A 26,383-nucleotide genomic window follows, 5' to 3' on the forward strand; every position below is an offset into this window, starting at 1 on the left:
CTCCTTATTAAGGACACATACTGTCCCCTCCTCCACAGGTACAGCGAGTTCTATGTGTAGCTGAAGTAGGATAGCTCTTCCGCATGACAGGGATAGGAGCTTAGAAGGCTGCACAGGGGCTCTGCATGCATGCAGTGCTTCTGGGTGGGGTATGTTTATAGCAGGGCAATGGCTGGGTAGAGCAGCATTTCTCATTGCTCCTCAGGTTTTTCACCTTGTGTAAAGGGAAAGGGGCCCACATTAGGCTCAAACATTGGCTGTATTGGGATTCCACCATCACTCTGCAACTCGAAGCCAGTGAAATGTACAATATAATGTACCGTGGTCACTATTAGTTCATCAGCATTTGCCAAATGATTCCATGGAGTCAGCATACAGTTGCCCGAATTAATTCATATTTGATAAACACAGGAAATGTTATGGTATCGTAGATACCATTGTATGGTAAGTGTTGGATGCTGCCTTTATAATGGCATCCACTGTACATTCACATGATCTTATGCCTCTTTGTCAGTTTATTGGACACAAGATACATCTTAAGGCATTGAAGGAATTAACATCATTTGTTTAAAACAATATGCTGTAGACGGCCAGGGTATGTCGACAGTGCAATTAGGTGGTGTGAAGGCAGCATGCATAGACATACCTGAGCCAGCTTTGCTCTAGCTACACAGGACATAGCATAACCATAGGAGTGAAGACAAGGCAGCATGGTGGTACCTGCTTGAGTACATTCCCAGGGTTCTGGGTGGGTGGGGACAGGCCATGCAGCTTCCCATGGTGCTTTGGCTTCACTGCTATTGTTATTCAAGCTAGCTTTGATCTAGCTACATCTAGCTAGATCAAAGCCAGCTCGGGTATGGCTACTCATGCCGCCATTATACCATCTGATTGCAAGGGAGACATACCCTTAGTTAAGGGAGCTGACACTTTTGTTCCGATCACAATGAAGCCAAAGGGATTTTGACATTTACTTCACTGGGAGCAGAATCAGGCATTAAGACCCCAATCCTGCAAAGGCTTACTCATATGTTTAACTTTATGCACTGTGAGAAGTCCTATTGAAGTCAAGTTAAGCATGTGTAAGTCAGGGCCTAATTTGGTGAGAAAGTGTTTTGGTGTCTAACTCTAAATGATATAGATACAGTATATTATAATTTTACAGAATGAGGGTCACCGTATTCCTAAGAATTCTGGTTTGAGTAGTCCAAACTGAAAGCTAGGGGCTGGGTTTTCAAAGCGCTGAGTGCCCATAGTTGGGGCCCTATTTTCAAAAGATCTCAGTCAGCTGAGTACTAAATTCTTTCAAAAATCTGGTCCTAGATTTGTAAATAGATTTAGAAAAGTGAAACATATAATTTCTTCACGGGTGAAATACAGAACATTGTATCATCAGAATCTACAATACTTTTATAACAGAATTACATCTATATTATACCCATGAAACATACCAGCCTATGGTTAACTCTGTGAAGTTCAGCTCAATCTAAAATTTTCCATCATGACTCAAATCAAGTATTTTAATCTACGATTAACAGTTGTATATCTTATAAGATAGACAAGTTACATTTTGTGTAAAGAAATATTTTGATCAAACTAATTCCAAGGGTCAATGCCATAGATAGTACAACTCACATATTATTCCAAGAGTTTGTTTTTTTGTTTGTTTTGGTAACAGAAAGGTTGGTATCAATTGTAACACAGCCTTTTCCCAGAAAATGATAGTTTCATTACTTGTATACAGTTTTTATAGTTGCTTGGATGCACAGAATTATAAACTTTTTAATACATCCAATTGTTTGACTGTAATATTTCCTGTGTTAATACTACTATACATACATTTTGGGGTTGAACACATGTCCACGAAGTGATTAAAATGGGAGACTCATAAATGTATCCAAGAGAAGTTAATGGCCCTTAAACATTTTTATAACGTATTTCACATTTCTCATGACTTTTATAGGCTGTGTAATATATACTTTGAAATTTGCCTCCCTTGGTCCCAATGTTGACTTTCCAATTACCAGTTACCCCTCTCTAGGATGAACAACCTGGCAGGCATATCCATCGCTGAATAAATTGGGAAAAGATTTATTTCTGTGACACTAGTATGCAATGGTGGGGTAATACATGCCAGTCCCAGGACACAAGAAAGACAAGGATATCTCGGTCATTGGACCAACTTCTCCCAATAAAGGATATTACCCCATTCACCTTGTGTCATTAGTATGCAAGCATTCTTGTATTTGTATACCAAGACAGAAATGCAGTCAGTGCTAATGTTATGACTTCAGTTTTTTGAAATAAAAAATACTGGTGAATCCCATAAGTCGGTTTAGATCTTCCAAACCAAGGAAAAATTCTGCTTTCCAATTTTCACTGCAGCATCTGTTAAATATTCTATGCTTGTTACATGTGCAAAACTCCCACTGGTGATAATGGCAGTTCTATATACAGATTATGTAACAAATCTCCAGTGTAGCTTGGAAGGGGGGATTTTGCCTCAAACATTTCTCTGATCCTTTTCAGCACTATGTAGAATGTGTTTGATTTCAAATCACATTCTGTCATATGAAACTCTTCAAATCTTAGTGCTTTCACATGGAATGCTATCAGTTATGTTTCATATATGGTACTATATTCAGAGTTTTATATGAATTTAAAGAAAACCTCGTAAATTGTGTTGGGCCAAAGTCTGCTCTCAATTCCAGTAGTAGAATTCTGTGTATAATGTGTACTGGTGTAAACTGAGGACAGACTTTAGCTCTATATATGTTGATTGATTTTTAGTTCTGGTACCACCAACAATCTATTTATCTAGGTATTTATTTACACCACCACTGCAATAACTGAGAGCCATAATAATGATTTTTAAAAAGGGGGGCAGTAAAACTATTCTTAAAACAAAACTTGTCTCCTGTTTTTAAAATTTTCATTGTTGCATTATAATGTTTCCATTTGATGATTTCTTGACAGGAAAAGAAGCCCAATTACTATGCTTAACCCTGAGATGGTGACAGTTTCAGATTCAAAACATCTGGAGTTCATGTTATCTAAGGGCCAAATCCTGGGTCCCACTGAAGTCCATAAGAATTGTTCATAGGTTTCAACAAGGACAGAATTTGTTCTTCAATGTATTGAGTATTTATACACACACAATAGTTATTAAAAAAATCATTGTTTGCCAACAAGTAGCTGAGATACCACAGTATGGTAGTTCGTATGAGAAATAACCATTCTAACTAGGTAAAATGTGCTGGCAGTTTTTTTAATGGGGCAATCACTGTAACTGTACTTAATGTTTTGTGAGTCAGGCCCTACTGTGAGTCTAATGGGAAGACTTTCAAAAAGGTGGGGTCCCTCTTATGTGGGTAAAGCCAAGTGTTGGTGATAAAAATCACACACACATAGAGAAGCAAGCAATCAGGTATGTCCCAAAAATTCATTTTGAATTGTGCCCCTTCTGAAAAAAAAAAGTTCCTCTAAATGTATGTAATGAAGATAAAATAATTATACATTACCTGGAACACTGATGGATTTAACCTGTCTGGCACATAAGGCAGAGCTTTAAAAAGTGTGTCCATAACTCTCACCTGATATGTACGTTTCTAGCTGATAGAACGCATGGAGGAGTTAGACTGATCCTGCAATTTATGACACATAGATGGATCCCAGCATATGTGCAAGGGTCTGCCCATACATTCTAAATAGAAGGACTGGGACCTACATGCAGAATTGTTACTTTATATTCATACTAAAGTATTCAAGTTTTTTGTTTTTAAATGGCTGAATCCTTTTCCAAACTTGGGAACTTTTCCTTTTCCTCCCCCTAACTTCCACCCCAACATAGTCCAGAAATAACAAGAAACAACAGAATAATGATTAGTATTTAAAACATTGTACATAAGCTACAGCTGCAGCAGGCTATATATATATATATATATATATATTTATTTTTGCAATAAAATTTGTGTGTGTTACTGTAGGTGTATAAATATTTGATTCTTTTGCGTTATGGGGTCATGTTTTTTAAAAAAAGACCCTCAATTTACTAGGTTTCAGCTACATCACACTCATATTCCCAACATTTGATCATGTTCAGAGATATATCTGCTAGTTCAAAATTAAAGTCATTTCCAAAAACGGTATTCAAGTAATGTATCTTTGGATGCATGGAGAGTAGTTCCAAATTTACTCTTTGAGTTTTACATTCATCATGAAGTGAGGCTCTTCGAATAATATATACAATATGTAGTCCTGGGTTACGTCATATTTTAAATATAGAAAGCTATTGTATATTATGTCAATTATTCGAGCTTTGCAGTTTATTTAATTTGTTCCTATCTTAAACTAAATAAATACATAAATAAAAAGGAATAATGCCGTTTAACTGATAAGAATTCAAGGAGTAGAATCATATTTCTAGTGTTACTGCTAGTGCCTGTTTCATTAAGAGCCTGAGTGGAGCAGAGTTCTTGCCTCCTTGCTTGTGAGATGAAATCAACATTACATACTGAAACAATCCGCCAGATGTACGTCTGAAACAAAATTCAATACTTAGGTTTTGTGTACAAATACCGTTAGCTTACAAGACCTCCTTCCCTTTAAAACAGGAGAATGAACAAAGCAACTGTTGTACCAGATCTGTCTGTAACTTGTACTTAATTTATAATTGAAATCAAATTCATATCCCACCTATTTTGACTTGAAGAGGGTCCTGTGTCTGTAAAAGTTTCTCCATTACATTTGTCTTTATGTGCTAGACCAATATGGCTATAACTTTATCATTACGATTAGAACAGAATGACAACAAACTAAACAACAATAGCAGGTTTCCATATAGGAAAACAGTATGAATTTACAAGAGTGTTTAAAGTGCTTTCTTCTTTCCGGAGATACTTACACAAATGCCCTTTCATGCTTATCTCCTTGTTGTCACAAACGATATGCCTCTTGCTTGCTGTTGTGTCATTTATACTATTATGATATTGCCCTACGTTCATACTCAGAGCTTTGTATGTTGTCATATAAAAACATCTGAAAACAAGTAAATGACAATTCTAGTTGTGTATTATTACAGACAGCTGAAAATTTTATTAAATACTTAAGTGCTTCACTGTGTCATTTTCCCCCTTTTGCCTCCAGTGTTGCTTAAAGCACTATGTAAGTACAAATAGATCATACTAAAAGCATATCCATCCTATTCCAGGGTTTCAGCTAGGATTATTTACTGGAGTTGCAGAACAGAGATGAATGTATGATCCCATGTGACCATTTTTCTGCTGAAACTGAGGCATGGCTTGCCTCTTGGATTGGTTTCCATGTTCGCAGTTCCCCAAAGGTCTAAATTTGATTATATTTATACATTGTTATGTACTGTTGGTAAGTGGCAGTGCTGAAATGCAAGATGTCAAGTAGTATACTTTAATTTGCCAGTACCAGAAGTTGTGGCAACAGCAGATGTGGCAGCTTGACTGCCTACATACAATGGGTCCAAACAAGCCACTTTGGCAGCGAAGAATGAGTGGATGCAGTGAAGGACTGCAAACAGATTGGAAAATTCCAACTCCTGAAAGTGAAAGCAAAGAGATTAAACATAAGAAGCAAAACAATACATCACAAAGGCACCCCCCGTTACTGAGCTTACATAAGTGGTCTTAATTGTATGACAGAAGGTTACTAACATGGCTGGCTTTCTTTTTCATGGTGGGAAGTTGAACACTGAACTTGCTCCATGCATAAAGAATTGTGCATTGTGGCAAATATGGTTGAATTTCTGAGTTGAATACATTCAAAATTCCCACTGAAATGTAGAAGTCCATCTAGTTCAGTGTAAACTAAAGGAGAAAAAGAGAACACTTTGATGGCTTCTTCTTTTTTCCACATTGCCAAGCAATATATGGGGTCGGTTTACAGACCGTTTATTTGATCACTCTGGACGGTATTTCTAGGGTGTCTAGAATAGATTTTTTTTAAGAATGCTGAGAATATTGTAGAGTCAACAAAAATTGCCAGATCCCCCCAAAGTGACCGTATCTGTCATATTTTTAAGACCGTAATTTTCTCCTGTCCCTGATGTTGAGGGATAGATAATTTATCTAGATAATTTTGCCTTGTGTAATTCAATGAAACATTTACAACCTTATGCCGAATGTTGAAACAGCCTGAAAGTAGAAACCCCGGCTCAGGGGATTGTGCAGTGATGTAATAAATGGGTGGGTCTTCATTAATCTCTGTTAAAATCTGAACAGATAAAATCTGGCCATGCTCAGAAGTGAATTTTTAATTGCTCCAGAGTTCTTTCTCAACTCCCCAAATCACTAATTCTCAATTAAAATGACTAAGTTTATGCCAAGTTTCACACATCTGCCATCTGTGCTTTATTTTTAAAAAAAATCTGTTTAGAGTGTTTTTTGTTTTTAAACATTGGGAGAAGTGAATTGTCACCACTCTGCCAGGGATTTTACTCCATTTTTCCAACAAAAAATTATTTTCACCTGGAAGCCAAGAATGGAAATTCAGAAGCTTTGAGCATGAGAAAACAGGGTGTTGTCACAGAAGCTGCTTTGCAACATGAACCAACACTCACTATAATAAAGTAGTGTTCCATTTCCTTTTCTACCCCTACTTCTGCAAGTACAATTAAATTATACCTAAAGCTCAAGAACAGAAACCAATACTACACTGGAACACTGAAATATTTATTATATTGTTACTAGGTATTATGAGTACAAAGCATATAGTTTTCCCTTGTTTTTTCTCAACAGACTAAGGTTTAATTTAATTTAATATGTAATTATTATTATAGTCTGAGAATTATAGTCTGAGAATTATTATATTATAGTCTGAGAATTTTTCAAGTCAATTCAGTAATCTTACTAGCTGAATGTTCCTATATGCTTCATAATTATCATTACTGGACATTACATTTTCAGTGCATTAGCATAAATATTATCAGTTAGCACATGTGTTTCGGTAACTGTAACACTGGAAAGATTCATTGTTCATGGGCCTCAAACAGGTACCTGTGAGGTTCATTAAGAACTTGTAAAGATTCTGCTGTTATTATTATTCATAAATATTACATTAAAAGAAAGTTACTTAGGTTGCAAAGTAAAGCACTTAAAAGTTAGGAAATGCCAGATTTATGGTTGTTTGTGTAACCTTAATTCTATCCCCTTGTATATCCACCCTGTACACTAAATTAGGCAGATTCTGTGGAAAAATTAGTATGTGATCATGTAATAAAGGAATGTATCATAATGCATATGAGAGGTTTAAGTAAAGATTCCAACCAACTTCAGGAAGTCCCAGTTCTTTCTGTTTTCACACCATTTGCCAGCAAATCAGAGTTTCCAAACTCCATGCAGCAAATGAGAGCAGTCAAACAACCTTGTTAAATTTTCTGATATATAATAACTTAAGAAAATGTGAAGACAACAATGCTTTAAAGCAGCGTCATATGAGTTGTGGAATGTCCCTCCCCCCAAAATAGTTAATGATCGAGGTGTGGACAGACTCAGTTCTTCTCGAGAAACTCAGCTTTTCTTTCATCTCTATTCTTTAAAAACAAAATCTTGAATTGCTATGGTTGTGAAGAAAACCTTCTAAATATTATCTGAGAGCAACAGATGCAAAGATGTCTACTTGAGTTTGCAAAGAGGCTGAAGCTATAGCTTTGAGGTATAAACTGCATCATTCATATCAATGGGTACTAACTCAGATATAAAGAACAATAGTTTAAAAGGTAAATGTTGTTAACTGTTTCACTGATCATCAAAACATGTAAGAAAGGAGAGAAAGTATCATGCTATGATGATCTACAACAGCATTTTTCAAAGTGCTAAGCAGGAATGAATAGCCAGGATCAGGGTGCAAAAGACATATAAGTTATGTTGATGCCACAGAACTAAACGATTTGTGTCAAAGTTCTTGTATATTTGTAATAATAATAATAATTAACTGCAGTGAGACAGCCTTGGATTTAATCATTTGCTTACAGGAAAGGGGGACAACTGATAACCTTGGTTTGTGCATCATTAAAAACTGATTCAGATTTATGTGCAGGCATTTTAAAAAGCATTAATTGACGTTAAGTGCTGCTGAGAATTGTACTACATTACACTGTAATTTTGCTCATGGATGGATAGCAGGAAGGATGTCATGGGCCACACAAAGAGCTTACCTGAATTCATGTATCCCAAAATAAATAGAAGACCCAGGGGGATTTCTGTCAGCAGATCACCACCCAGGGATAAACAGAAGATGGTCCCTGATCACCACTCAGGGAGAAAATGATTTTTATCAGGGCCAATCTTACCTATAGTCTTTCCTGCCACCACCAACAACATGAATGATACTTTTCACCTGCATAAACACTGTCAATGTGCAATAAAAATTAGTTTGAACACACAAACTTTTTCATTATTTGTGAACTAGGGAAAACACTGATTTATTCTTGGTTTTGCCAGTTCTACTTCTAAATTGTACTGTTTGCGTCTTTCCCAAACTGTTAACTCTAAGGGCATGTCTACACTTGCCATTTAAAGCAAAAAAAGTCCCTTTTTTGTGCAAAAGCCATGGGAGCATCTACACTTGCCAATGACTTTTTGCAGTGAAACTCAGAAGTTTCACCGCAAAAAGAAAACCACCTCCACGAAAGGCGTACAGCTCTTACTGGTGATGCTTTTGCGGTGATGTGCAAGTGAAGACACGTTCTTCCTGTTTAAACAGACTTTTAGCCTCTGGAGGCTATCCCATGGTGCCTAGGTGACCCTCTGGCCAGCAGCTCTGTTGCCAAGTAAACAGACATCCACCCCTCCCCCTGTAAAGCCCCGGGAACTTTGAAACTCCCCTTCCTGTTTTCTTGACAAGTGCTCACTTATCTGGCCAGGTGACAATGCCTGCTCCAGGGAGCAAAAGATCCTGTGCTTGGAGCAATGCTGAGTTACTGGAGCTTGTCAGTGTTTGGGGAGAGGAGGCTGGGCAGGGACCCAGGATGCCCCATGATCACAGACACCCCTTCCCCCTACCCGTCAAACTGGAGAGAGCTGCACTGTGGGACAGCTGCCCTAGAGTGCTCCTCTCCTTGGTGAAAGTGCTGCTAACGTAAACACTCTCTGATGCCTGAGGAATTCAGTGAGCACACAAACTAGTGCTTTACTTTCACTAGTTCCCTCTCACCTGTGAAACTTACAGCGCAAAAACTCTGCAAGTGTAAACATTACCCTAAGCATCAGTGACTAATTGCCAGGTAAGTGCATTTGCCACTTTACTTGAAAGAGCACTAGATACTTATATTGATCACATAGACTAACCCTGATGAGTATTGCCCTAAGAATGCCCAATAGGATATAATAATTACTATCCCTTTAAATAAAATGTAACTAGATCTGAGTTACTGTATTGACTGATTTTAATCTGTTACTAATTCACAGATCACAACATATGAAAGCTAATAGCAGTTATCCTGCATTACTGTGGAGAGGAAGGCAGAATTACTGGGCAGAATACAATAAAACACTAACACTTGCTTTCAAAAATACTAAATATGTGGAAAGGCTAGGACTTGCGGCTTGTTCTTACTTAAAAAGATATTTTGTGGTAATCCAGGAAAAGCTTTTTAGATTACAAAAGGGATTGGTAAAAGTGACAGGTAATTTTTTCCCAGTGAGGAAGCGTTCACCCAATAGTAAAAGGGGAACTAAAATGAGAAAACTACAGAACCTGGGCTGAACTGCTGAACAAGAATAATGTGGAAAAATCTGCAGGGAAGGCAACTAAAGCACAGTTCAAGAGCCACCTACTGGTACTCTGGTTTCTGGGGAGGAGGAGAATTGGGGAGTATAGTAAAGAACTGGAAGGTGATGTTGACAGCAATGAAAAATGTTCAATTATAGTGGGGACCAGATGGATTTTTCTCATTTCTTACACTTCTTTTCATGTAAGGCGCTGCTGTGATTTTAGAAATACACCTCAGAACAAGTTACGATACAGAATCCTGCATAATGCACTCAAAAGATATAAGTGGTTCTACAAAGTTGATAGTAATCTATTAAAACATTTCTATATTTAATAAAAATTGAGTTAGAAAACACAACATATATGTAAATAGATAATCTAATTAGAAATGTTTTGTGAATAAAGTATGTACAACTCAGTCACCAAAAGCATAAGAATGCTAATTTTTTTTAAAAGATCCAAGTATCTTTAATAATGTACCATTTTATGCTTTCAGAAGCAAGTCCCTTATACATAGCTTTGAGGTATAAACTGCACCATTCATATCAATGAGTACGAACTCAGATATAAAGAACAATAGTTTAGAAGGTAAACATTGTTAACGGTTTCACTGCTTATCACAACATGTAAGAAAGGAGAGAAAGTATCGTGTTACGACGATCTACCACAGCATTTGTAGAGACACAAAGAGAAAATGAATGCATGAAGACCTAAAGGGTTTTCAAAACAACACAAGTGACTTAGGAGCACAACTCCCATTGACTTTCTATGGGACTTGTGCCCATAAGTCAATTAAGGGCCAATGAAAACTCCACATCTAAACCACTGAAGGAAAAAGAAAAACGTATATGATGAACATATCAACATGCAGCTACCTGGCAGTGGTTTCCTAGTTAGGGTTGTATTCTAAAATGTGCTTAAAATGGGACAAAATTCTTGGGTTTCTTTAAAAGGAGGTCGCCACTTGGTGTGAAATGTTATACGGGGTTAGTTTTTATGTCCTACGTAGTGTTTGTTTGGTTTCTCTTAATAACATATGAATACGAAGTCTTTGAATTTGGACTCTGGATGAATGTGTTGCTTGACAGTTTTACTTTTCATTGGTAACTAAAAGCTCTTTAAAAGTTTGTCTATCTACACAAAACTTGGTAAAGATGTGGATTTTGAATAGATCTAGTACAATGGGTAGTTTTTGTTTGTTTAAAGGTTAGGGTCATCTTTATCTATTGTTCACATTATAATTGAAGATTTATGCATTATGCACACAAACCTGATTGATCGGTGCTGAAGGCACACAAATGTGACTGGTGAGAGGCACAGATTCATGCAAGCTTCACTGATGGAAACAGGAACACATAAAAGCTTCTCCATCAGGAGCTACATTTTTCTGACTGATCCTATCCTATAAGAAAGAAGGGTTGATATGCAGCTGCTGCCAGATAAAAGTCACCCAACAGTACTTGTCCATCCACAATTACACACCTTACTGTTACCACAACTACTGCTCAACACAGACTGAGCACCTCAACCTTAACTTTGCCCTCCTATGGATGCCAGCCTTCCATCTATCCCTCTACTAAATGACCTTCTCCCAACACAACCAAATACTACACCAAACATCCATCAGTTCTATGGAAGGGGAAAATCTAATTTGGTAACAAGGTGTGTGCAAAAGAGTGAAAGCAGAGCAGAAATTAAGTTTGTTGTGCAAGTTCTGTGTACAGTAATTGGGATAACTCTCAGAGTAAATAAACACTGACAGGACCAAGTAAAAGAGAAGACAACATGTCTCAAGTGTGTAAATGTATATTTGTGGACTCAAGCATCTGAGTATTAATGACATGGGCAATAAACATCTTCTCTTCTTTCAAACACAGAAAAAGAGGACTTGTGTAGGTTGATTTGTTGTTTTCTAAAATCTGATTTCAGTCTCTATAAAAACTGGCATTATATAAAGAGAATGACACAACAGATTTAAAAATATGGTCCACGTGATGAGGTTAACAGTGCTGGTCATATAATGTATACAGCTACTTTAGTACTTTGAGCTAGGAATCTAGCCATCAGAATTTGAGTTATTAGGCTGTACAAATCCCAAGTCTATACAATTACAACCCATTTAGTTGTTATTCCTAACCTGAAGATTGCTGTGAAAATCACAGAAAAATTCAAGGCTGTCATTCAGTGAGAGTTATAATTTGGAGGACACAGAAGATGGTTGAGATAGGGGAAAGAAAAGCAGACATAGGGTATGTATTAAAGGTGAGTGCATCACAAAAAAATCTGAAATACTATATACAAGCAAAGTATTCACACTTGAACAGCAGCACCTCATTTCACCTGTTTTATTCTAGGTTATTTCTGGTAGATGACTTAAAGAACACTTTAAATGAATCTCTATTTCTCCCATTGGAACTGTTCCACTTTGTATAAAATACTTCAAGAAACATCGGAGCAGGGACTTGAACTTGAGTCTCCTGTGTCTCAGGGGAGTGCCATTACCACTCATAGAGTCTCTCTTAATCCTTCTGGCCCAATGATTATTCAATTATTTTATGAAAAATGAAATATACTCAAAAGGAGACATTGAGAGAGTATAGCCTCTGGTGGTGGTTAGAGCACCTATGTGGGAGTGGGGAGATGTGGATTCAAATTCCTGCTCCAGATTGGAAATTCAAATCTGGGTCTTCCACATCCCAGCTGAGTGCCCTAACTGGACTAAAAGTTATTGGGTCAGACCACCTCTTTACTCCAGCTTGATTTTTTTTCCCCAGGACCAAACTGAATAAACTATTGATCTGAAAAATTCACCAAGCTCTTGTCTCTAACTTGTGTCAGCAGATAACAGCTCTAAGATTTTGTTTTGATGGCTTGGATCACCTGAGCTCACTGCACATTGGCTATCTGCCTGAAGCCGTGATACATAATATCCCATCTCCCAGCCTCCTACAATGAGCACCTCCTATACTGGAAGGACAAGAAGAATAGATTCCAGCTGAAGATACTGCCATGCTAGCAAAATTCTCTGATGATATCTTGGAGCAGCTTGAAATCACCCTCTATGGCATGCTCCAGGTCCTCTGGTTAGTGAAAATTTTGATAATACATTGTCATCAGAAGTGAGTTGAGCTGGATATCATTCAAAAGCCCTTTTCTCCCACAAACACAATGGTACCAAACATGGCAAACTAGAACAATTATGCATATATATATTCAAGAAAATGTTTTTTATGCTTTATTTTAATACAGGAATGTCAAATGTGTGGCCCTTGCAAAGTTAAATTGTGGCCCTTACCTGATACTACTTGTGGCACCTTAGAGACTAACTAATTTATTTGAGCATAAGCTTTCGTGAGCTACAGCTCACTTCATCGGATGCATACTGTGGAAAGTGTAGAAGATCTTTTTATACACACAAAGCATGAAAAAATGGGTGTTTACCACTACAAAAGGTTTTCTCTCCCCTCACCCCACTCTCCTGCTGGTAATAGCTTATCTAAAGTGATCACTCTCCTTACAATGTGTATGATAATCAAGTTGGGCCATTTCCAGCACAAATCCAGGTTTTCTCCCCCCCCCCCCCACAAACCCACTCTCCTGTTGGTAATAGCTTATCTAAAGTGATGACTCTCCTTACAATGTGTATGATAATCAAGGTGGGCCATTTCCAGCACAAATCCAGGGTTTAACAAGAACGTTGGGGTGGGGGTAGGAAAAAACAAGGGGAAATAGGTTACCTTGCATAATGACTTAGCCACTCCCAGTCTCTATTCAAGCCTAAGTTAATTGTATCCAATTTGCAAATGAATTCCAATTCAACAGTCTCTCGCTGGACTCTGGTTTTGAAGATTTTTTGTTGTAATATCGCAACTTTCATGTCTGTAATCGCGTGACCAGAGAGATTGAAGTGTTCTCCGACTGGTTTATGAATGTTATAATTCTTGACATCTGATTTGTGTCCATTTATTCTATTACGTAGAGACTGTCCAGTTTGACCAATATACGTGGCAGAGGGGCATTGCTGGCACATGATGGCATATATCACATTGGTGGATGTGCAGGTGAACGAGCCTCTGATAGTGTGGCTGATGTTATTAGGCCCTGTGATGGTGTCCCCTGAATAGATATGTGGGCACCTACTACAGGACAGGCCTAACAAAGAAAATAAGAGAACGCCACTAGCCGTCACCTTCAGCCCCCAACTAAAAGCCCTCCAACACATTATTAAGGATCTACAACCTATCCTGAAGGATGAACCAACACTCAGATGTCAAGACTGGGAGTGGCTAAGTCATTATCCAAGGTAACCTATTTCCCCTTGTTTTTTCCCACCCCCACCCCCCCTTCAGACGTTCTTGTTAAACCCTGGATTTGTGCTGGAAATGGCCCACCTTGATTATCATACACATTGTAAGGAGAGTGATCACTTTAGATAAGCTATTACCAGCAGGAGAGTGGGGTGGGGGGAGAGAAAACCTTTTGTAGTAGTAAACACCCATTTTTTCATGCTTTGTGTGTATAAAAAGATCTTCTATACTTTCCACAGTATGCATCCGATGAAGTGAGCTGTAGCTCACGAAAGCTTATGCTCAAATGAATTGGTTAGTCTCTAAGGTGCCACAAGTACTCCTTTTCTTTTTGCGAATACAGACTAACACGGCTGTTACTCTGAAACCTGATACTACTTGTTAGAAGAAGAGGAGCAGGTTGACCCAGAGGCGGATTGAGTAGATGGAATCCTTTATTGCACTACTTGTTCCCCTGGACCCAATTGCCCAGTAAGCACCGAATTGATTACAATACACTTTTTTTGTTTTGATTAGTATGCACACACTTACATTTGTTACAATACCCCCAAAACACTTATTAAGTAATAGAAATAACCACTGTTAGTAAACCCACCCCTATTTATTACTTATAGCATTACACGTTACTTTTACCTCGAAGATACATTTCTTTGCAACAATTTGTTGCCATAAATCTCCCTCATCAGCAGTTCTCAGGGGAGGGAGGAAGGAGCCATGAACAGTTCTCAGGGGAGGGTGGGGAAAGGGCCCTAAGCCAGGGCTTGTTTATGTAGCTGGGAAAGGGAGGAAGGGGACGATAACATTCCTTTTACCTTCTTTTACACAAAGAGCATTTCTCCTGAAGTCTCCTGCAGCTGCATCCTTATCAATCTTTATAAGCAACAGAGAAGGGAAGAATCTGGCAACTTATATTTTAGACAAGGAAATACTGAAGAATTTGCAAATTATGTATTAGACAAAGTAATACTAAAGAATCTGTAACTTAGGTATTAGACACAAAAATATTGCCTACATATGCCTTTGTCCCCTAATAGCATGTCAGCACATTAGCAGCTTATTGTTGTACTTAACCCTAACATATCCCAACACTACCGAGTTATCAATTAGTGCTCAGAACATGCTGCCTGATTAATTTTTTCCATGTTACAGGTTACTATAAATGGAAGGAGTACTTTAAGTTATTTGCCATCATCGGCAAAAAGGAAGTGGTTCAGTAGTACTGGTTATCAGCTTTGTTTACCAATAGTGTTGTAGTGAGGCACTTGTTAACATGTCAGCATCCAGCAAAAAATTACTGGAATCTATCTGCAATCAGTAAGCATAGTTACATAACCTACATCACATAACATAATACATTACAATCCCAAAGTAATTTAGAACAAAATCCTTGGCTTTACTTTGAATTTGATGATTTTTTAGGCATCAATGGAGAGACGAACAGCACTGACTAGTAGCCAAATTTTTGGAGAATACCACTGTGGAGGATCTGGTTAAATACTATGCTCAATGGCACCTTACATGCTATAAGAAGTGCACCCATAAACTCATCTGGCAAGGTTGGAGAGGAATTATGTCAAGCACCAGTAAAAAGTTAAAGATTCCAGGACAAGTGTCAGCTGTGGGCGAGTTTCACCTTATACTAGGTCCCATGGCATGTGTTTCAAGAGGAACACCTGCTTCTTCTGCCAGAAGCGCAATGGCATCAATTAAGCACAGTTTCAAGACAGGTGAGAAACTGTAGGAAGCAGTCACTCTTAATGAGAATGTTGCAAGAAATGTAAAATTAAGTGGGTGCATTGACCCAAAAGATGCCCACACATATGACACTGCATATCACACCAAGTGCTATATCAAGACTGTGTATAATGCCTTGCATGAAAAGGTAAAAGGAACAGAAACGAATACTGATTTTACTACTGCAAACTGTGTGACTCAGCTGGAGTCACAGCGCTAATGGATGGGAAAGCGGTGGCATTGGCTGATATAGAGGCTAAGTACAGAGAAATAGCTTCTTTGAATGGAATTGAAGAGGAACAAAATGTGAGGGATCATGGACCTCAAACCCAGGCCGGGCTCAGACCACAGCTGCCTTCGAGCAGTTCACCTGAACTAGTGCAATAGGGGGCCAGTGAAGCTCTAGCTTGCAAAGGCTCCCTGGCCCCAAAGCTCCTGACTGGCGGGGAAAGTCCAGCTCCACCAATTTGCTGGGATGCTCTACTTAAACCAGAAAGAGGCTCAGGAAGTTGCCCAAGCAACTAGATGAATCCTTGGCTGGCTGTTACTACAGACCCTGCCTACCTGCCTGACTCCTGAGCCATGCCTGTTCTTGGTTCCTGTCCTCCTTATTCCAGACCCCAATCTGTTCCTGGTTTCTACTTTCCTGCCTCACTCCAAGCCCCTGCTCCTATGCTGTACCACTGACTCTGGCTTTGATTCCTGACTTGACATCAGACTCTGGCTTTGACCTTCATCTTGGCTCTTGACTCTGACCCCAGCCCTAACCCTGACTCTGGTTCCAGGCACCTGACTCTAACTATTAGGCATGACTGCCCATGCTCCAGTCGCTACAGAAAGGCTCTTAAAGCACTTATTGAAGATGAACTGTGGGATAGAGACATACTTTTTAGCAATCCTATTTGCAGAAATCAATCATAGCACATATCCTTAAAAACTGAAAAAGATATGTCAACATCAAAAGCAGAACATGCTGATGTCAACAGTAGTATGAAGACTGTTTGCAGCTGTTACATTTTTATGGAAAAGCATTTTGTCCTGCAGTATGTGGGCGTTTCAGGGTTCCATAGCTAATGCCAAACCTGAAAAGGACCTGTACTTCTTCTCTGAGTGGTGTACTGGTGATTGCAGTGACCTCAGCACAGGCAAGTGCTGGATGATGGAAAGGAAGGGGAGCACAAGGATCCCATGTTATCACAAAGCCTCATGTATGAATGCTTGAGTGAAAGGCAGGTTTCCGACACATACACGACAAATGTGCACTGTACGTGGAATTTCTTTCTCTCTAAGTGGCTGTTAGTTTAATAATTCATTCCAAAACCTGAAGCAAATTCCTCATGCACAGCATTGGCTTCTCCATTGACTATGATGACGAAGTACTCTGCCTAGAGACTGAAATTACAAAAAAGGTTCTTCACTACGTGGCACTGCATGAAGGGTTGTACGTTCCCCCAGACCTTGTCAATGGTATACCTTGTCATTTTGTGCTGCTGCTGACTTAGATATCGTAGAAGATACAGCAGATGGCAAAGGTACCCTTCATGCTACTGTTATGGTCAGCTATCAGGAGCATCCTAAAGGGGACCAGTCTGATCCTCAAGTGCTGTCTGGACCAACAAGGAACTATTCCTTGAAGAAGCTTCCTGACTTCAAGACTCACTTACTTTCCCACAAAGGTCTGAAAATTCTGAAGCCAAGAAATCCAGTTTTCAATGAAGCAGCAGTCAAATAGACTATAGTAGATCTTTCTACATTCACTAGCCTTGACCTCAGCTGGTTATTGTGCAAAAGTGTGATATAGACCAGCCGCAAGAAAGGCCTTGAGCATGGCTTCAGCTGAAGAGAGGCATGACATATCTGAAAATGATGTGGACACCCAGGACATAGAATAACCATTTCAGGAGATCTGTCGGGACTGCTAATTGGGATTTGAACCTCACAGCACTGGAAGGTTTTAAGAAATACTTTTTTTGCTTTAGATGTAACCAGCTATTCTGCAATGATTGACTGGTAATTCACTGGCATAAGAGGTGTAGAAAAGTCTGTAGAAAGGAAATATTGGAGGAATTTCAGAAAGGATATTGGGTTTTTAAAAGGTTACCAGTTCCATTCTGTGCACTTGGTTTTGACAAAGTCCTAGAACCTAAAAAAAGATAAATGAAAATTGCTGGGGTTTTGGTGGGCACAACACAATATCCAACTCCTCTCTCTCAGTTTTTTCTTACAACCCCAGAACTCAAACATTTTAAAACAAACAATTGTTTGTTTCTTAAACAATTTTCATATGATTGTTCCACGTTTGTCATGTTTGGTACCATTGTGTTCATGGAGAAAGAGCTTTTGAATGATACCCAACTTGATCCATTTCTGACAAAATAGTATTATCAAAATTTCTGCCAACCGGAGGACCTGGGGGGAGCAGTGAGTCCCCATTGCCATGCCACAGAGGGTGACACCACTGGAATTATTATTTGTAGATTTTTGCAAATCAAATGACATCTCTCTTTTCTTTCTATCTATAACTTGCTCATGGAATTAGATTTTACTAAATTATGCTCTCAGTATTACTAGTATTACTTGCCCCTACCATCTGAGCAGCTGTGTTCCCCATTCCAGACTTATAGTTTTGTTGCCAGAGTCAGGATGATCCCCCAGTTCTTCCCTTCCTATTGACTTCCCATCCCCCTGAAGATTTGTCTATAAATGGGCCTTCCATTGTTTTGCTTCCATAATGCTAAATTTACATTGGAGACAGGTAGATAGCTACCTTCACTCCTGTCTGGGAGAAAACCTGTTTCTCTCTTTGTTTGGTCACAGACTTTAAAGCATAATATCAATGACTAGGCATGATTCCTCATATAGTGATATTACATAATATTTCACAATGATATTAATCACCAGTGCATCACCAATGTTCATAAAATACCTTATTTGAGACACTTTTATAACACAGTAATATCGTATACAACCAGTTACTTATTCTTCAATTGCTTATTCTTTGGTGTTCAGGCTCCCTATTCTCTCCCAAAGTATCTGGACCCTAATTATCACAGTCCCTTCTTTCTAGGGCCACCTTTATGAGGACTTATAAGGAGTCCAAACAAAAATAACAGTAGCAAAACAAAGACAGCACGACAACCAAGAGTCTCATCATACAGACCTGTGGGCATAGCTGCAGCTGAACCCCTCCCTGCTACCTCCTAGACAGCCCTTTATGTTTCCACTGCTCCCGCTAATAGGTCAGAAGTAATTGGCTGCATAGGCGCTGACTCCATGGGTACTCCGAGGCTGGAGCACACACAGGGAAAAATTGGTGGGTGCTCTGCACCCACCGGCAGCTCCCGCCCCAGCTCGCCTCTGCCTCCGCTCCATCTCTGCCTCTGCCTCCTCCCCTGAGCTCGCTGCGTCTCCACTTTTCCCCCTGGCTTCCAGTGCTTGCGCCGCGAGACAGCTGTTTCACACGGCAAATGCTCGGAGGGACGGGGGAGGAAGGGGAACGCGGCGTGCTCGGGGAAGAGGTGGGGCAGGGGCGGGGATTTGGGGAAGGGGTCCAATAGGGGCAGGAAGGGAGGGATGGAGTTGGGGCGGGGACTTTGGGGAAGGGGTTCAAATGGGGGCGGGGCAGGGGCGAGAGAGGGCAGGGGTGGAGTCGGGGCAGGGCTGGGGGGAGGCTCAGCACCCACAGGTGCCAGGAAACGTTGGCACCTATGATTGGCTGCGGCATTAAACCATTAGGGTCAGGCCTAGGTAGTGACCTTTTCCCTGTCACAGAGTTTTATAATAGGGATGTTGAAAAAGAAGGCCAAACTCATCACTGGCAAGTTTGGATGCAACTCTTTCCACCAATTACACCATTAGTAATTTGGGCCATTGAGGTGTTCTTACTTGCACATCTACAATATTGGTGTTAAAACAAAACAAAGGTAAAATAAAATTTCCTACAAGTTATATTACTCAGTCTCTGTTTTACAAACTATGCAGAAGAAGTGATATTAATTGTAGATTATCTCCTCTGCTAACTATACTCACAAGTATAATATAATTGTAAAAATCTAGGCTTGGATAATAGTGGCAACAAAGGCAAATGACAGAATACACATAAAAACCCCAAGATAGTCTATAGTATAGTATAGTATAGCTTTTTTTTATCCCCACCAGTGTGGCCTGCATTTCAATGGATATATTCCCCATCTGAATGTTGAATGATGTGAAGTTTTGTACTAACATTATAAATTTGTGCTTTTACTTTACAGTGCACACATGTAAGGTACATATTATTTACTCAGTATGTGTTAAAAGTAAACCTCTGAATCATATAGGTCCAAAATCTATTCTAATTTACAAACTGTGCAATCCCATTTAATTTTATCAGGGCACACAGAGTGGTAGTTTATGAAATCTTTATGTTTCTTTGCTTACTAACCTCAAATGGAAATGATGTGTGGTGAGGAAAGAATCTCATAATGTCAGTGTCTCAGTTTGGAGGGCAAATGGTACTGTGTTTTTTGGACATACCTCTAATAAAACAGAGTCTCTTATATTATTTTAAATACTTTGTTTTTGTCAGAAAACAATATCAGAATTGTCTCCATTGTATTAGTTCATCATTTCCTTACAGAACTGAATTAAACTGAGAAATGCAGTGCCTTTTGAGGTTACTGCAGCCCGGCGGCTGCATTAACACCCAGGAAGCTCTTGCAATGGAGAAGAGGAACACTAAGGAGCCACCCGCGCATGCACACCCACAAATTTCTAATTTAGAGGGAGGAGTAAGGTCTGCCCTTGTTTCTCTTCCTCGTTTCATCTCCTGATTCTCAGGGAATGGAGAAAGTAAAGAGAATCCTGTGCTTCATAATTTCCCAAGCTGACAGCTCTATTTCGTAGCTCTTATTCAGGAAAATCCTGTTTGGCTGCTTGGATCTGTGCAGTCTCTCCAGCTTAGTGACAGCTGGGAAATAGCCACTAGGAATCAGAGCCCCTGGAGGGTATCTGTGATTAATGTTGCCCTTGAGTGATTTTCTCATCAGGAGACATTTAGGCTTTGCCTTGCAGCCCATCAAGGGCAGGTGGTTTCTTCTAGGCAAGGCTCCATGAACACTCCAGTATTTGACCTATTAATGGATTGATTAGTCAGAGTAAAATTGCTAAGGACTATCAAGAGACAAACTATCAAGAAACAACTAACAAACTGGCCAAGAAAAAGCTACAGTACAGAGACACTAAATAAAAGTAAGCCATATTTGCATATTTGTGCAGAGTAATGTAAATGTTAAAATGTACATTAAATGATTTTTCCAGGTGAAAAGAAATACACCGGATAAAGCTGTAACTAAATCTATAGCACACGGTGATGTGCATGACGTCAGAGCATGCTATTTTGCATTTTGTTAAGTCAGGCATGAAATACACTATAAAAAACACAGTCTAGCAGCATTATAAAAATATTAGGTATCAGTGTCACTGAAGCGCTTTCCATTATCATGCAGGAATATAAACTCCGGGATGATTCAGTTAAAAAAAAACAGGCTAACTTTGATGAATGGGTGCTGTTCTACATCTTCTGGCAGCAAATTGTTTTTGTAGCTTTTTCTAACACTAACAGTGATAGTGCTATATAGTCCACCAAAATATTGGAGAATTGCTGGACGCATCAGGCTATACTGCAAAAATTTAAAGTGCATAGTTATTTATTCTTTAATATAAACGTCATGCTATGATCTGTGTTATGCTTTGATCATTAGGAGAAAATAAATACAATAAAACTAGCAGACATTTTCTTCCATTTTGCTGTATTGAGAATGTGCAGACATAATAAAGTGAAAACATTATGAAGCAACAAGGGATTTAATAACATATAATGATGATGATAATAAATTAGGGCTGGATTCTGTCACCCTCATTCAAACGAGTAACATCTTACACTGTGAGAAGTCCCACTGATTTCAGTGGAACTTATTGCAGAGAAACGCACCGTTCAGTGTAAACTCCACTTGGAGTTTCCCAGCTCCTGGAACTATGGACTGAACCTCTAGGTTTCCTACTCGATGAAAAACACAATAATGGCTACCAGAGCTCTCTGATATTCCAGTATGCTTAGAGTCAGGGGTTAGGGAAGAATGGACTAGAAACTCCTGCTGAAGCCAATAGCGAGACTTCTGCATTGCACAATATGGACAAGCAGTTTGCTGGGCCAATGATGAGCTGGAGTGGCTCAGAACCTCAGTGGGAGGAGACAGCCTGACTAGTTTTTTGCTTCATCTTTGTGTTTGGGAGCTGAGTGAGACAGAACAGCCCAGGGAGTCTCTGATTAACTGCTTTTCCCCACAAAGGGAGTCTTTGAACTGCTGAGCATGGGTCAGGCAGTTCCAGCCCTTCAGAGACCAGCATCCAGAGTGGCAGAGATCCAACCCACCACTGGCTACCAAGAGCCAGCTGAGACCTTCACAGACACCAGAACAGGGAGACAGGAGAGGACCTTTTGTGTCCTGTGCACAGTGATGAGTTGTCTTGGGTGGAGGCAACACACACACACACAAAAAAGCCAGGACTCACTTGAGGACAAGGAAGAAAGCACTCCAAGTAGCAAGCAGCAGGGAGAATGTCTGAGCCACAAACATTGGCTTGAGTCACTTGGAGGAGAAGCTATATCAATATGTGTAAGAATGGCAGAATCTAGCTTTTGGGAATACTTAGCACTCATATAGCATTTTTGTGAGGCCACTACAAAGGTAGGTAAGCATTATGGGCCAGTTTTTAAAGGTATTTAGGCACCACTGATTTCAGGGGGATTTAGTTGCCTTTAAAAAGCTGGCCCTATGATCTTAATGTAGGCATACAGAAATATTCAGTGCCCAACTGTGGTATTCCTTCAAAATGCACATTTTGTAATAAATATTTTGTTAAATTTTATCCATAACATGGTTATTTTTAGTTCATCTAAAAGCAAGAACCATCTTTGCATTCCTAGAAATTCCTGAAGAAATATTGCATCATTAATTTAAGCAGTTGTAAAAGAAGAGCCTATGGTACTAGAACAGCAGTAAGAGACAGATAAGAACAAAAAGTAAGTGGTTAATTTTGCACTGTAGCTACTTAGAAGTATGATAAAAGTTCCTAATTATTTGCTGAAAGGAAAAATACCATATGGCATTGGGTTGGTGGGCTGTGCTTTCCTATAAGCTAAGAGAACAAATTCTACCTATTACTACATTATTTGAAGGAAATAATAATTAGGAAAATGTCTCCCTTTAAAATACATTAAAACCCTAATGTACTCAGGGATGAATTCTGACACCCTTCACTGTTGATGATTTCACTGGGAGCTTTCACGGACCAACTGAGGACAAGATTTGGTATTGAACAGATAGGTGTAACTCATAGTATCAATAATCATGTAATATACACATTACTAAAAGAAAGAAAAGTGTAGGGGAAAAGATTAGATTTTTACTGTGACTACTGTACCCCAAGGTTTTTTTCTTGAATTTCACAACTATCCCAAACCGTGTCTTTTTCCTAACATAATTTATCATGTCATAATTCTTTGATACAGTAATTTAAATTTTTTTTGTTTCCTTTCAGATCTCTTATTATTATTCAGAGTACTATTCTTATTTAAACTCATTTTGCCAATTCACCTCCAGCATAGCAGGATGAAACTCCATTGGCTTTAGTGGTGCCGCACTGCAGCATCGTGTCTGCCTAGAGAAGTTTAATTATGTGCTGTTTGGATACAATTAGATATACATTAGGTTTGGAGATTCTCATTCAAATCACAGTTAGGTTTCAGATTCAAAGGCAATTCTAACTAATAGAATTCTTGTGAGATCAGCTCATCCTACAAGGGTTAGACTATTTGGGATGGTAGAAATCTTGTGTTATCATTTATTCTCACAAGGCATCCACCAACCTATGCAGAAGTCTCACAGGTATTACTATTTCCATGCATTTTCTTTGAATCAAAACCAGAACTGGAAAGCAAACATCTCTGAATTTTGAATCTGACATGGAACCAGAACTGTAATGACAAGCTTTTCTATGGCGATTAGAAGCCACCCTATATCTTTCACTCCTGAGAAAGTTCACATGTACTTTGGTCCACATGTACTTTGGAACATAATACACATTATTGGTGCTGCTCATGGAGAGCAGCATGAAGATACGGTAACGTGGGGAACACACCAGTTCAAGATGACGAGACATGCGTCTTGGCGTTCTCTCTTTCTGTGATAAAAAAGTAAGCTGACTATCATGCACAAAACATACATATTGATTTAATTTAAATAAAAGATTAAAACCCCCTCTTTTAACATACTAAAATTCCTAACTAACCAATTGCACTGTGCACCTATTCACACACCTCTGCTTAGTATCTACTGTGTTTTCACTTATTTCACATATCACATTAATCTGAACATCCTCTCAGCATCAGTAAATTAGACTGAACTTAATTCTCTCATTCCCTGGTTGTTCTGTTGTCAACCAGTTTTAATATACTTCTGGCTTTATAACACAATGTTGTTGTTTTTTACCTTTGCTTCAATCTGCTTAGTATCTGGATTTTGAAACAAAAATTTAATTTTGCTCTTGCCATCATCTGAAGACCCTTTAAGCTGGGAAAACTTGTACCTCCAAAGCACAGCCTAAAGGAAACAAAACATACACAGAAAGGTCAACACAGTTAATGTACAGAAGTGTATTAGAAACAGAGGATCTTCTTCCTAGCTAGTTTTTTAACCTGCCTATGGTACATAATTAAACCAATGTAGCGCCATCTAGCCTGAAGTCCCTTTGATTATACGGATGTATTATACTTTGGCAGTGTCTGATTCAGATCAGTCAGACTGCATTTGTGAAATGTTCTTTGAAACCCCTTTAGCTTTATTCAACGCTAGTTAATGAAGAAAGGGTCACTTAATTCACTGTGATGTCAAAAAATAAAAGCCTTTTCCCTTGAGGATAAGTCAGACTCCATCTCTTAAGTGCTAACTTGTCATGGAATTACTTTATTTTATTTTGTTTTGTTTTGTTTATTGATTTACTTATTTCCATAGAAGAAGGTATCCAGTCATGTATGTGAGTCTGTATTTATATGAACTACAAAATAAAGCATGTATTTTTAAAAGTAAAAATAAACAAAACAATAGAGATAAAAATGACACTGTACAGTTAGTACTTACTCACGGAAAGTGATTGTCTTTGGTCCAAATGAGCACTTAATGCACATGCTTCAGTTTAAGCACGTAAGTAGTTAAGAGTCAATGTGTTTGATAACTTGCTGAACATTAATCATGTGTTGAAGTGCCTTGCTGAACTGGGACCAAAATGCTCAGCCCCTTACAGGATTGAACCTTTAATGTGTTAGCAGATCCAAATATTAAAAGATGACAATATATGACAAAGTTTCCCACTCCACTATGAATTTTGTAATAAGGTTATCAACTAAACAGAAAAGCAGTAAATATTCAATGTTACAAATAAATAGAAATGTATCTTCTTGGTATGATGCAGTACCTTCCTGAAGAATATATAGGAATATTGTTCCTAAAGTCTGTTGCATTTCAGTAACTAGTAATGTTACAGAGCATCATACCCATCAGCCTGGAATCAATATGCAGCCTACAGTCAATTTCACATTTCATGTGTAAGTAAGATGGACAAGAATGTGTCTTAGTGAAATGTAAATGATGAGCAAAACTATTACGGAACCATCACTGTGCATCTTGTACATATGACTTCACACTACTACTGGCTGCTATTGGCTGAATTCTTTCTCATTGCTGCACTAAAAAATCTGCATATCTACCAAATTTGTTTACATTCACAGTAGTGTCTGCATCAGATTCATCTTCCTTTTTTCCCTCTGCTTTTGCCTTCATTAGCACTGTATTGTTTCCATCAGAATCTCAAACTGAATAATTTTCTTAAATAGAATGCCTCTATGCTGTAGGGAGAAATACAGAAAAGTGGTGAAAATTTTATCTCAATATTCGTTTAGATCCTTATTGTTTGCTGCCAATTGCTACAGAAATAAATGTTAACCTTTTGATAGCTCAGAATTTTGTAAACTTTTTTTTTCCTTTTTGCGGGGGCCTTACTTCCCCTAACAATAGTATACATATCTAATGAGTAACAGCCAGCATGAAGCACAGACTTCTGGATAAATAGGTAAGCAGTTTAATTTCAAATTGACTTTACATTGCTAAGCAAAAATTTTACCTTGCAATTGTTAAAAATGACATTTTTAACTTTAAAAATTGGATGAAATTGGTGTTAATGAAAGTGAAGGATCAATAGCATTGTGGTATTCAGAAGCTTCCCAACACAGCTCTGTCAATTTGCCTCGCTCTCTACCTGCATCACTCCTACTAGTCCAGTGCTTGCACTTATCTGAACAGAGAATGCAGGTCATACCAAATCATACCCTGATTCAGAAAAGTACTTAAACACACACTTGATTTAAGCATGTGGGTAGTCACACTTCAAGTCAGGCATCTGCTTATGTACTTTTCTGTACTAGGGTCCATAGCAATGAAGGGACAAAAGACTTCTAGTACCCGGAATGTTCTCACAGCACATTAAGCCATGGGGCCCTTGGTCTA

The 26,383-nt window shown here is 38.7% G+C and overlaps 1 protein-coding gene across 2 annotated transcripts in view; it reads right to left on the bottom strand.

Moving 5' to 3' along the window:
- Window positions 1–3,984: 3,984 nt before the first annotated feature.
- Window positions 3,985–26,383, bottom strand: part of SNTG1 (syntrophin gamma 1) — a 533,703-nt gene continuing 511,304 nt past the window's right edge. Inside the window, exons 17-19 of one of the 2 annotated variants that reach the window (XM_043539635.1) lie at window positions 24,314–24,424; window positions 5,440–5,569; window positions 3,985–5,037 (exon numbers count right to left, since the gene is read on the bottom strand). In XM_043539635.1, coding sequence (XP_043395570.1) covers window positions 5,024–5,037; window positions 5,440–5,569; window positions 24,314–24,424 — 255 coding nt within the window. In that variant the 3' untranslated portion in view covers window positions 3,985–5,023. Of the gene's footprint in view, window positions 5,570–24,313; window positions 24,425–26,383 lie in introns of both variants that reach the window. The other variant, XM_043539634.1, reaches the window with a different exon arrangement.

The sequence above is a fragment of the Chelonia mydas genome, chromosome 2 (assembly GCF_015237465.2).
Source record: "Chelonia mydas isolate rCheMyd1 chromosome 2, rCheMyd1.pri.v2, whole genome shotgun sequence".
NCBI lineage: Eukaryota > Metazoa > Chordata > Testudines > Cheloniidae > Chelonia > Chelonia mydas.